Here is a 13,697-nt window from a genome sequence, read left to right on the forward strand (position 1 = left end):
GTTTTTAATCACTTAGGTTTAAGGCTATTTCAATAGCCTGTAAAACTTATTTCGAGAAAAAATCGTTTTAAAATCTCATAAATAGGCGAGTGGAGGTGAGTAGTCTTGTTTTAAATTTCCTATGAGGCGAGCTTTCTCGTTTGGCTTGCTCAGGTTACGATAGGTGACTTAAGAAAAAAAACAACTCTAGGAAAAACAAAAACCGCTAGACTCTTTTTTTGTTAGACAATGCACATTTCGAGTCAAGTTAATTTGTTTAACTTCAATGTTTAGCACTTTAGCTTCACGTTGATCGTCTTCTCACTAAATAGTCGTTGTTAGGTGATGGTGTGTCAACCTACATATGCGTTGGTACCAATTTTGTTTACTTCATGTCTCTAGAAGTAGCAAAATTGTTTTTCTAAAATTGGTCATCCTTCATGAGCACGCCATAAAATAGGTTTACGCTCACAAAAATGTTCGATATATTACTCATTTATATTAATCTTTTTTCTTTACTTGAACCGAGAGATCAATGAATCAGGATCCTGATGCATATTCAATTTAGTTTAGACGAATTAAGCAGTACTAGGAATACAAATTGGTTGTCAACTTGCTTAGGTAAACGATAATTGCTAATAACTTGAAAATGATTTTGACAAAACTAGCCTTGACAATTGGTTGCAAAATTACAACTTAGATCATTAACAATTTAACATTGTGTTTTTCATTAGCATCTCTATACTTATTTTTTAAATCATCTTTACCACTAAATTTTGTTAATATGTTAAAAAACCTCTGCATCTCATTCTTTCATTTACAACACTATTAAAAATAAGAGTAATAAATAGTGCCTCCCAAAATATGAGATTAAGAAGTTATTATATAAACTTAATCCACATTTAGGGAAAAATGATGGAATGCCAATTTAGATTAAGACCCTAATATTTTTCTAAAATTATAGGGATGAAACTTGTATAATATATTAAAGGAATGCTTCTAGAAGGAAGAAAATTACACGAAGAAAAAAAAACTCCAAATACTCTGGCTTTTAAATTTCTTAGATGAACATTGAAGCATGACTATTGACTCCATCAATGCATTTCTTGTTGATAATTAAGTTGCGATGTCATCCATCAATGATTGAGTTACATCGTCTCTCATCATTGATCAGGATATGTTGTGTCTCGTCAATAACTGCACCACGTCGTTTTTATTCACCCCAAGCTTGAAATTTAATATTACAACGAGCATGATCTTGAGGTCACAATCTTGAAGGACAACCCTCCTAAGATCAAGATATTAAGATAGCATAATGTACACACATATAATACATACAAGCTATGAACCAAAGGTATACATACATATAATAAATGTTGGTAAAATCAAAAGAATAAAGCGAAGTATGAAATATTGATAAAACATAGCTGTTTCAAAATTAAAAACAAAAGCTATAATTAAAAAAAGTTCATAAACACATGTTTTGAAAGATGATGGTGCCCCCATTTAAGAGGTGACGGCTAACACAGCTCTATTAAATCTTAGCTACCAGAAATTACACTAAAGTCCTTCAACTATACAAAGTTTTTCAGTAAAAACCTTATATTTATATTTTGTTATTGACTTTTAAAAAAAAACAATAAGTTAAAAAAGCGTTTGGAAATCACAATTTTTTTGACAATTTGGAAATAAATAATCTCACAATTTGTGTATTGACCGATAATAATTGATCTGTAAAAATCATTACCAGCGGTCCAACCTTTCAACTATTTTTGTGTCAATGAACTTCCGTTAATTTTTTTTTCGAGTTTCAAACCAATGTTTTACATTGTTTCATCGTTTGGAAATTTAAACACACGAATTGTTAATCGGAAATTTACATTGTTAATTGGAAATTTAAATACCCAAATTGAAACATAGTTTCATTGTTTGGATAATTGTTTCAAGATAAGTTTTACATTAGTCGACTCCTATCCTTCTTCCGATCAAAACCTCTAAAACATCGGTTTGAAACTCGAAAAAAACTTAACGACATTAAGTGTTTTTTTTAACGGAGGTACGTTGAGACAAAAATAGTTGAAAGGTCAGGGGAAGCTTGGAGGGTGGTGTGCGAGTCACACCATCGACCGGGCACATAAGTTTCGGGGGCACAAACTTTTGTTATACATATTACATATATATGTTTTTTGGTGTTAAAAATAAGGTTATTTGCAATGGATTATTAGATAATTACATACTCAGAATGGTTTCTGATTATAATAAATCGATCGATAAAAGTATTATCCATGTACATTAGCGAATAAAAATTTTTCGTTAAGGCCTACGGGACTTTTTATTTTGGCTCGACCGAGGTATTTAAATTCTCAAAGACGGCCCTGGTTAAACTTAAACAACTAGTAGTGTTTTTTTAAAGGTGAAATTATTATTGGCCATTACACAAAAGACGAGATTATTCATTTCCAATTTGCCCTTTTTAAGCTTTTTTAAAGAGTTAAAATGTTGTTTTCTAAAAGCTACAAATCTAAGCTTTTCGAAACAACTTTAAATAAAAAAACAATAAGTCACTAAGTTGTTTTGAAACTCAATCCTAAACATGTATCACACAACGTTTTTTTTTTATATTTGAACGACCATTTGGATCATTGAAATGTCACTATCATCTACATTCCAGTATTCTACTCTCACAATAAAACCCACTAGCCCAACCTTAGGTAGCATTTGTTATGCAATAATGACAGGCGAAATGGAATGATTCATTACGTGGGAATGAATAAAAGGTGTTTGGTTGCACAATGGAATGGAATCATCCATTACACATGGAATCTCGTTCCATCAAAACCATTCCTTCCCACACCCCTTCTTTTTTTTCATTTCATTCCTCCTTCAACCTACTTTCTTAACAACACCATCATCTAACAACAACCACCGCCACCACCATCACCACCACCACTACCATAGCCACCACAATCATTTGACAACCACCGCCACCGTCACCACCACCACCTCCGCCGCCACCACCACCTGGCCGCCACCGTCGCCATCACCACCTCCACCACCACCACCTTACCAGCAAAGCTACCACCGCCACCATCGTCGCCATAACCACGACAACCATTGTCATTGTAGCCACCCGACCATAACCGCCACCACCACTATCACTACCTGGCCACCACCACCGTCATCACCACCCTACCACCCGCCATCACTACTAATGTTACCTCATATCAAGTTATCAAATACTAAAAAAAACCCTAATATTTTTTTTCAAGAAAACAATTAAACATGCAAATTAGTTTATACATCAAATTATAACTTACAAATATACGTTATTAATAAAAATTGATTGATCAGCGTTGGCATCAAGGTTGGTGTTGTTTTGTTTCTTCCTGTCAAACTAACTAACTAACTACTGCTATCTCAATCGCTTTGATCAATCTCTTAAATCGTAAGTAAGTTGTCTCTTTCGATTATTATGCAACTCAGTTATCTAGCTAGCTCTTTTCTTCCTTGTGATCTAGTTTAATTCAACTCTATGCTTCACGATGTGTTATGATCATGGTGATATGAACTTTAATACAGTTAATATCTTCCTGTTAGGATACAATTGTTGATTATGATTAGCAAAATTAAATTCAGTTACTCGATTGCTTCGATTAGTAGCTGCTAGCTTATTATTAACCGAGGATATAAGGTTTTGCTAGCTGATCTGAACTAATTAGGGTTTATATATGTTCAATTATGATGTATTGTATTGATGAATTTGTGAGTTCATCATATTGTAAGCTTCCAAGTTCCAGGTCTCTGACCAGGTTTGTTCAAAATCGGATATCCGGAGTTTCAGATATTAAAATTTCGGATTCGGATATCTAAACAAATATCTGAATTCTTTTTATTATTATTATTATTATTATTTAATAAATTTTAAAAAAATATTTCAGAATTAAAAATACATATATATTTCGGATATCTTGATTATGCAAAAGATCCAAAAATTATCCGAAATTTCTAATAAATATTCGTTATATAATAATATTTTAAAAAACATTTCGGTTATCCAAAAATTTTCAAAATCACTATCTGAATACGAAATTTTCGGAATTTTGGATAATGCGGACAAGTATTTGGATTTTTTGAACACCCCTGGGTCCCTCTGCTTGTGTTTGTTCTTTTTTGGGGATTTTGATTTTTGAAGCTTTGATTATACAGATTCGGTATGTTTGATCTGCTCTTAAGTGCTTTGGAACTTATATTAGGTAGATATGATTGAGATTCATCTTCATTTGACCTCATTAAAACAATAAAATTTTTAAGGTGAAAATTATTAATGGCTAAATCTAATGATACTTCTCTAAATCCAAAATGTGACATGCCTTATTTGAATTCCTTGCAAGATAGATGAAACATGTATTATTAACTGTTTCCTTATTTAGTTATTAATCTATGAAATATTATACAATTACATGGTGATAAATGAATTGCGCCTTGTTCAGATCTTTGTTTACTTGACTGGAATCAAGCCATGGGTGATGGTCCTAGAGGAGTAGAAATTTTCCCGGATCATTTTCAGGCTTCGACTTCTGGCATGGAGACCCCCCCTCAAACAACAAGTCCATCCATGTCATCTACCAGAACTGAAGAGGTACCATTCATGGCACGAATATAACTTATACATCAACATTAATCATCTTAGAAACTGGTAGTACCTATCGATTGATATCATTTAAGTTCATTTGATATGCATTAGCATGGTTCCAGCAGCCGTTTATGGGCAAGAAGAAGATTCAGAAGTGCTGCAACCGTTTTGAACTTGCTCAGTCCGCGTAAACTATCATGGGTAAAGGACACAAGTGGGAAAGAAAAGGTCGATTTTATAAAATGATAAATCTTTAAACTTTCAACCTTGTTTCACTTTTTTAAAGATTATATCTGTATTTAGCAGGTTGTATTATCATCTATGGAAGTAAAATCACTTCAAGCAGAAGTTGCTGATTTAGAGGAAAGAGAATATCATCTGAGAGCTAAGTAAGGGAAATTGATACTTATAATTTAACGATAGTTATATTTATGCTAATGATCTGTTACTTGCAGGTTGGAACATATAGATGAGATTCTGCATTCTTGCCTTCTTTCAGGCTACTTATACATGAGAACTGTATTGTCCATGGCTCTTTTCCTCTTTTAATAACATTTGAGTCCACCTTTGCAGTCTGTTAATAACTTCTTTTTTGAAATGTTATTTTATAGAGATGGGAAACATTACCTGGAGAACCGCTTCCTCTTGATGACACAGAAGTTGATGACTGGGTTCTGTGTTTTGTTGTTCTCCATGGACCATGCATCTATTTGTATTATGTGTGCACAGGTAGGCCTGTAAACGAACTGACCGTTCAGTTAACCTTTTGTGAACTGTTCTGCGAGAAGTTTGTTTATCTAATAAACTAAAGGAAATGAACAAAAAACTTTGTTCATTTGTTCATGTTCGTTTGTTTATGTTCGTTCATAAAGTTTGTTTATATTCATTTGTTAACGTTCGTTTATGTCCGTAGTTTACGTAGGTTAAAGTTCGTTCATTTACGTTAGTTAATATATTCATTTTTAATTTTTTTCACATTTACCTTTTAACTGGTTCGAGGTCAATTATGTTCATTAACTTATGTTCAGTTAGGTCCGTCAGTTTACCTTCATGAACTGTTCATTTAACTGTTAACGGACGAACATAAACGAACACGAACTCATTCATTTTCTTAACGAACGACACGAACAAGAAAGCCTTGTTAGTTTAATTGTTCATGTCCTATCATTTGCTCAGTTAAAGTTAAACAAACAAACACAAACATGCTCCATTTGTGTCCATTTGGCTCGTATACGGTACAAGAAAGTTGAAAAAGCACACCAATGTTATTAATATATTTTTGTGCATGTTTTAATAGAGTTTGAAAGAAAGTGTAGTGCTTTATTTCTTCTTCCAGTTCCTAAGTTGGAAAGAAAGTTTCTTACTATCCACAATAACTTTAGATAGGGGTATTTTGGTCATTGAAAACAATCAAATATTCAGTCTTTCTTTTCCTCATTTTCTTCTTTTAACTTTATATCCATTCCTTCTATACCATTTCACTTTCTCATCAAAAAACTCAACAAGGGAAAGGAAAGATGATTTTTTTTTCAGTGGCCAAACTACCCCTGATTTGAACTAAACATATTTTACATCGTAAGTCATCATTGTAAAATCGGCAGTTTTATTATTTTTCTTTCGAACTCGAGAAACATGAAAACGAATCAAAACATTACCTTTTCTTATCCTATCTATTCAACACGAGAACTGGTAAAAAGTTGCTGTAGATTTAATTTTATTCATGATTTGATTATACACATGTTTGCTTGTAAAATCAGCCTCATGATGATTCAGTTTGCTGATGAGCCTAAAACTGTTGCAGATTTAAGCCCTCAAGACTCCACCCTGTTATCTGACATCACTGAAGTGGGGCCACTGCCTCATGTCATTCAAGAAGATGGGGAAACTCGATATTATTTTTATATAGTGACTCGCTTTGGATTGAGATACGAGTGTTCAAGCACCTCCAAAATCCAGGTACAGCCATCCATATTCGATGTTTCTACATGCATATTGTATAGATTTCTATTATCACATATTGATATGGCACACGATCACATATCCGTTTCATTCTCTGTTAGGTGGATAGTTGGTTGGCGGCGTTGCAAGACAAATGCAAATTAAGTTCACATTCAAGTTGATTCATTAATCATAACCAGACAGGTGACATCTGATTGTAAACTTATTGTAAATGCCATCTAATATCTAGAAGTTGGATAATTTGATAAGATTAGTTTGTTAATAGTAGTTGTCAAATTCATGGTGTATGTTTATCAGTTCATTCAGACTGCTGGAGTTTGTAGTTTGCATCAAAAGTGTGCCATTTTTCTTGTGCATTAGCGTTTTACAATTGGTTAAAAACACTTTCTGTCTTCTCTTTGTACTTGCTAGAGCATCCACAAATCCACAATGCTATACTGCTATGGATGTAGGTGCTATGAGTAGCAAAACGGGCCAGTAGGGTTGTGTACCCGATCGAAAAGTAGGGCTGTCAATTTATGACACGGACCTGTTAACACGACACGACACGACACGACACGGGTTATAACAAGTTTGAGTTTGAGCTTAACAGGTTTCGTATCTTAAACAGGTTGACATGTTCAAGACATGTTTAAATTCGTGTCCTAACAGGTTAAAGATCTGTTAACGTGTTAGTAACATGTGTAGATTTTTATTTTAAAAAAATAAATATATATACACTCATAAAGTCTCTAACATAAAGTCATACTTACAAAAGGCATTTCACTAATGCCCTTCAGAAGTCGATATTATATTTTTTATGTATGCTATGATTTGCTTCTATGGTTTTTTATTCAAGTATGCTATGTATTTATCGTCTTTTGTGTCTAGTATGTTATGAATATGTGGTTTTTGAGAAAAACCTGGTTCTTAATTTGAGACACTTTTAAAACCGGTTTAAAACCAAACAATCACCATTTTGGTATTGCTTTGAGTTCTTGTTCACAGAAATCGGTTATGGTGAAACTGGTTTTAAACTGAATCAATCCTTTTCCGCTAAAAAACCGGTTTAAAAAACGAATTAGGTTGCATTACAAAACCAATTTGTGCACCTCTATGACTGAATTTGACTAAAAAAAATTACATTAGAGACCCAAAGTAACAATAAATTTAATTGTTTGGCTTATTAGTTATTGCTTAGAAAGTATAATAAATATTTAACTTTTAGATGTCATTGGTTTATTTGATCTTGAGAACGATAGCAGATCAAGTTTTAGTGTTAATATTAATATGTATTTGATATTCTGAGATTGAAAAAGATAAAAGAAAGATAATAATAATTACAAAAGAAGTTTAATGTGTTTATTAAAAAAAGTATACGAGTTGGTTTAAAAATTATATATAAGACAAGCGAAGATGTGCATAAGCTTTACCGAAGGACAACATCCATATATCCATATATATCCATATGATCGTTACTCCAAAACTTTCATAACAGTCAGTTACCAAAAAAGGCCATCTAAGTGGTGTGGCAAGAGAAAGAATGTGAGAAGGAATTCTACCAATAGGAGAAGAGATATCAACATCATTTCGTTAAAAATAGAACCATCAAATGTTCCTTGTATAAGCTATAAATACCCCATGACGTGAGTGGAATGAGTTTAATTCACAATTATAATACAAAGATCATTCTATTGCATTGATTTCTATGGAGTTTATAACACCAAACAACTAGATCAAACGACGTATCATAAGCAACACTTGGAAGTAATAGAAACACAAGAAATGGCTCCAACACCACCACCCCAAGGTGTCAGTCACCTCAACAGTCGCTGTAAGCATAGAACCACCGCCCAGTTTGCCCGATACAGGACAAATGTGTGAAACTTTTTTAAGTGTTACATCATTAGAACCTCCCTCAGCAGTAGCGGTAACGCAATCTCAAGCTCAAGTGACACAAAACACAACAAAGTATAATGACATGACTGAATAGAAGATTAAAATAAGTGGTTAAAGATATGTTGGTTAAAATTAAATCAAACTACAGTAAATATTTATGAGAGAATGATTGTGTTTTACAACACTTTACTAGAAAAATCTTCCTGGTTTAAGACATACTTTAACTGACTGATAATTACTTTGGAAAGTAGTTAATCACTTCACCAAACCTAACCCCCACGTGATTCGTAACATATGGCTGTAAGTGCTAGATCTGCTGCCACGGGGATGCTATTTAAGTGGACGGCCCACTCGGCATATGATGCCTTAATATACCAGATTTCACATCAATTACAACACTTAAACTTCACATCACTTTATAACATAACCCCTTTAATATTAGTTATTTCATGTTTAAAACCCTTTCAGACTAAATTATATTATGCATTATTCATATATTTGCTTGTATTTTACTCTTTGTTTTCCTTTTCCAAGTTGTGATGCTTTATGTATGAATTTCAAGTTCTAATATATTTTTCTTACCTCAAACATGTTATTTGGGATAACTTTTCATTATTCGTTTATATGTAAACATCCAAACGACACTTTTATTTGATTAAACTTTAAGCATCCAAACGATTTACAATGAAGTGGCAAGTAAGCGGGCGACAAACTACACTTCTACTTAATTAAACTTTAGACAAACAAAATAGTTTTCATAGTCTTTTTAGTTTTTAGTAGACAATGTACTGTGAACACCGAATGGTAAAGAGGGGTTTATAAGCTATAACAGTTTCTGATAACCCACAATATATATATATATATATATATATTTATATATATATATATATATAATATTGAAAATACTTTTATAGTCCTTTGTTATTTGTTTCACATGCTTTAAACTAACAAAATAAATTACCTTTATTTTTTAAGTTTTAACATTCTAAAATATAAATCGACAACATTTGCTATCCTATTGTTTTTCTGAACATATTTGAAGATCGAAATATCAACCAAGAGCTTAATCATTAAGTAATAACTTCATTATCTGACACATTAAACATGTATATGTAGTGAAAAGCTTGTCCATTTACATCCCTAAACCATATAACTCTCATGTATATCAAACATGTCATCTATTGCCTGCAATTTTCCTTTAATGCCTCAAGTTCTCACTAATCAGTCCAAAAGTCAACTTCACATATAACCAGGGTTACAAAAATCCCGATTAGGTGTCAATTAATCCCTGATTAATCGCTAGTCCTCATCTACTGATTAATTTTGGGCTAGTCGGTCAATTAATCAGTTAAAGGTTAAATCAGGGCAAAATCGTGATTAATCGGACTTAACGTCGTTTTTTGGTGAGGTTCCGGCCAAAATTGACGGTTTCCAGCGAGATTTCGACTAAAATGTATATGTGTATATATAAAACTGATAATCACATATAAAAATGTGTGTGCATCAATAAAATTGAAAATTATACATTAAAGTCTGATCCGATTAATTCCAATTAATTGCTAGTCCCCACCCCATGACCTGACTAGCGATTTCTACAACACTACGTATAACAACTCACAAACATATTTCACATCTAAACAAGTCTTAAGTTATCACATAACATCACCCCAACTAGATGTGAACAAAAAACCCGAACCCGAAACCGGACCCCAAAAAAAACCCGAAACCGGCTTTTTTATACCCGGGTTTTTAATACCCAAACCCGTACCTGAACCAGACCCGATTTTTACCCGGTAATACCCGAAAACCCAAACCAGTTCCATACCCATAACTGGGTTTTTCCAATACCCAAAAGTGAGTTTTTCAAATACCCGATCTATACCCGAAATTACCCGAAAAATAACTGGAAAATACCCAAAAAATACTCATAAAAAGTGCAACCACTAAAAAATTCCAATATATACCCGAAACATACCCGAAAAAAACCCGAAAATATGGTTTTTTCAATACCTGAAAATAGGGTATTCAAATACCCGGTTTTAGAATACCCGACCCGAACCCGATACATAGGGTATGGTTTATAGAGGCAACGCCCGGACCCGAACCCGACCCGGGTATTGCTAATAGCCGATTTTCCATTACCCGATCATACCCAAACCCAGTTCCATACCCAAACCCGAGTTTTTCTAATATCCGATTTATGCACCTCTAACCCCAACCATCATTCAACCATCTAGTGATGTTACATTGCTACTCCAAACCCAAAGGACTCATTATGCCAATTACTCGAAACCCTAAGGTCCACTTTCACTATTCCATTCATTTCCACCTAACATTGGTAACCTCAAATATCCAATCACATCAAAACAATCATCTTCTTCCTCACTACTCTCACAGACTCTCATTCTCAATAACTACTTTTTGTAACATATCTTTTTGATCAAAGAAGGAGAGAATGAGTTCTCAGATATTCAGATCTGCTTCACGAGCAGCCAGGTCTATCGTCTCTTCTGCTTCCAAGCACAAACGACTCTTCTCCGGTATTATTCTTTTGTTTTTATAAGCAGTTTTTGTTAGTTAAATTGTTTCATTTCGTATGGATTTGTGTATACTTGGATCCGATTGTGATTGATTATGCTGTAGAGTTTGTGTAGCAAAATGTTTGACTTGTCGGTGAATATTACTTTGATTATTTATTTCTGTATGCTTCAGATTAACTATAGATAATAGATGATTGAAATCCTGAATTACAACTTTAATATGTTGTTTTTCTTATTTATTATTATTATTATTTAATTTAGTTAAGCTTATTTTAGTTTGTGATATTGAACTATTCAGTTGATTTTTTTCATGATTTTATGTGTTTTATTAAATATTTATCATAGTTATAATCTATACGGAGTACTATATAATAAATAAAAGTTGATTCATGCCACATGTCATTATCTTATACATTTTTACTCTTTTTTCCCCTCTCTCTCTCCTATTAATTATACATTATTTTTAAATTTTTTGTTATATATATTTTTGTTTAATAATTTCTTTAATTGCCTTAACAAAACGTATTTTATATTTTTTTAAAATGTTAGGTTTATTTATAAAACATTTTTATAAACTGAACATTTTCATTAACATTTACACATATATGAAACATTTTAGCTTCCAAAACTTACTTAGCGGGTTCATTTTTAAATACATGTGGATCTTTAACTGAACCCGACCCGCCTTCTTTTCCCATGTAACCGTAATCTCTTTCTTTCTATCCATATATTGTCGATCAAAGCCTTATTGATTCTCTTTTGTTGTATATTCTTCGACCGATTGAAAGTTTTCTTCTATTGATATTCGTATTGTTCCGATTGTACCGTTTATATTCTCATAATACTATTCTACTTTAGTTGCTACCATATTTTTAGTGTATCATCTAATGTTGTATCGAAAGAAAAATTTAGAGATTAATGATTTATTTATAAGTTTATGAATAGTAGTTGTAATTTAATTTCATACTTATTTAGTGTATTACTCAAATTATTTATAAAAAGTTATCACTTACAGAATTTAAGTTGTTCAACCCGTGTAAGAAACGGGTACCTAACCTAGTTTTTTATATAAAAATATTAACATATGTTTGTTTCTAGCATGAATTTTTTTAATGTCAATTTATGCTTATATTGTTGATTTAGAAATAAAGTTGCATGCCCTAGCTAATTTTTACAAGGTAGGTGACAGTTTTAGTTCAATTAGTGGATTTACTCTGCTATCGAGCCGGGGGGTCTCACCGGAAGCAGCCTTTCTATTCCTAAGGGGTAGAGGTAAGGCTGTCTACATCTTACCCTCCTCGGACCCTACCATAGCTTTGCTATTGGTGGGATATACTGAGTACGATGATGACTCTGTTTATGTTAAAATATTAGGGTTCATGAAGTCTAATGTTGGTGAATTAAAGCACATGATATCATTTTTGGAACAGTTTTTTTTAAATAGAGAATTTTATCATGAGAATTAGAGGGAGTACTGTTTTTATAGTGTCATTTATCGTATGTAATGGTAACTAGAAAAACATCTTTTAGTTTTGTGCCTATGCTATTTACATTATATGAACTCTGAAAGTGCATGTCAGCGGTTATCAAAATCTTGATAAAATGTATGGTTTACATATTATTATTCTTTCATTTACAGAAGGACGATCGGTTGCTGCTGCTACAGCAGTTTCATCCAAAGGATTCTTGCCAGCTCTTGGTTTTTTTGGGCGTGATCATTCTGGAAACACTTCCAGCAAATGGATTGCTGGAGCGTTTGCTCTCCCTGCTGCAGGTTTCTACATTTTTATAATGTTATTATCTGAACAAAATACCCAATGTAGATTTTTTTTTTGACATTTGTGCATCAGTATTTAACTGAAACTTTGTGAAGTCTTTTAACTTGTGGTTTTTTTATTTTTAAATTTCTTAATAGCATACATGCTTCAAGATCAAGAAGCACATGCAGCAGAGGTATTACGTTCTTTTTACTGTTCTTTTGATATATATATTTGAAGCACAATTGATTATGATACTGTTTATTCCTTTTGCAGTTGGAGCGTACTTTCATTGCTATCAAGCCAGATGGTGTGCAAAGAGGACTGGTAATCTAACCGCCATTATTTACATGCATTTTAGAGTTTCAGTTACAACAATAAATAAGAAGAGAGTTTGTTTTTGTGTCTTTTTCTTGATTTTAAACAGTTTCTCATCAAGTAAAACTTCTTTTTTACAGATTTCAGAGATCGTAGCTCGGTTTGAACGTAAAGGATTCAAACTCGTGACCCCTACAAAATCCTTTGCCCAGAAGCATTACCATGATCTTAAGGAAAGACCATTTTTCGATGGGCATTGTGACTTCCTTAGCTCTGGTCCTGTTCTTGCCATGGTAATTAGTTAAAACAAATTATATGTGTTTCTTATATATGCATCGAAACCGCTTATTCTGATCAATCATTGATGCAGGTTTGGGAAGGAGAAGGTGTGATTAAATACGGGCGTAAACTTATCGGAGCCACTGATCCACAAAAATCAGAACCGGGAACCATCAGGGGTGATTTGGCTGTTGTTGTAGGAAGGTACAAACAGATCCACAAACTATTTGCCCATTTATAACATTTTTTTTACAAAATACATGAGTTTTAATTTGATATAAGTCAAAATGTTATGTGACTTGTAGTATGATGAGTTGATGATCACTATGTTGTGGTTTGTAGGTGAAGAAGCGT

The 13,697-nt window shown here is 32.9% G+C and overlaps 1 protein-coding gene across 1 annotated transcript; it reads left to right on the forward strand.

Annotated features, from left to right (window-relative positions):
• The first annotated feature begins 4,333 nt into the window (after positions 1–4,333).
• Positions 4,334–13,584, forward strand: LOC143600735 (uncharacterized). Its single transcript, XM_077078338.1, has 14 exons — positions 4,334–4,618; positions 4,724–4,840; positions 4,919–5,001; positions 5,068–5,131; positions 5,224–5,341; positions 6,414–6,568; positions 6,673–6,727; positions 6,895–7,019; positions 10,899–10,989; positions 12,629–12,763; positions 12,905–12,942; positions 13,023–13,073; positions 13,205–13,357; positions 13,435–13,584. Exons 1-14 carry the CDS (start codon positions 4,499–4,501, stop codon positions 13,582–13,584), a joined length of 1,455 nt encoding a protein of 484 aa, XP_076934453.1. The 5' UTR covers positions 4,334–4,498.
• Positions 13,585–13,697: the final 113 nt, after the last annotated feature.

The sequence above is a fragment of the Bidens hawaiensis genome, unplaced genomic scaffold, assembly GCF_021521415.1.
Source record: "Bidens hawaiensis isolate Kalapana, Puna unplaced genomic scaffold, B.hawaiensis_p1.1 tig00054853_1, whole genome shotgun sequence".
In the NCBI taxonomy this organism is placed as follows: Eukaryota; Viridiplantae; Streptophyta; class Magnoliopsida; order Asterales; family Asteraceae; genus Bidens; species Bidens hawaiensis.

Excerpts from the sequence above, each read along its gene's own strand:
- LOC143600735 (XM_077078338.1), top strand. The coding sequence starts at position 4,499 with ATGGGTGATGGTCCTAGAGGAGTAGAAATTTTCCCGGATCATTTTCAG. Across the intron at positions 4,619-4,723 it reads CATCTACCAGAACTGAAGAG|CATGGTTCCAGCAGCCGTTT; the intron begins GTACCATTCATG and ends GATATGCATTAG. Across the intron at positions 7,020-10,898 it reads AATGCTATACTGCTATGGAT|GAGAGAATGAGTTCTCAGAT; the intron begins GTAGGTGCTATG and ends TGATCAAAGAAG.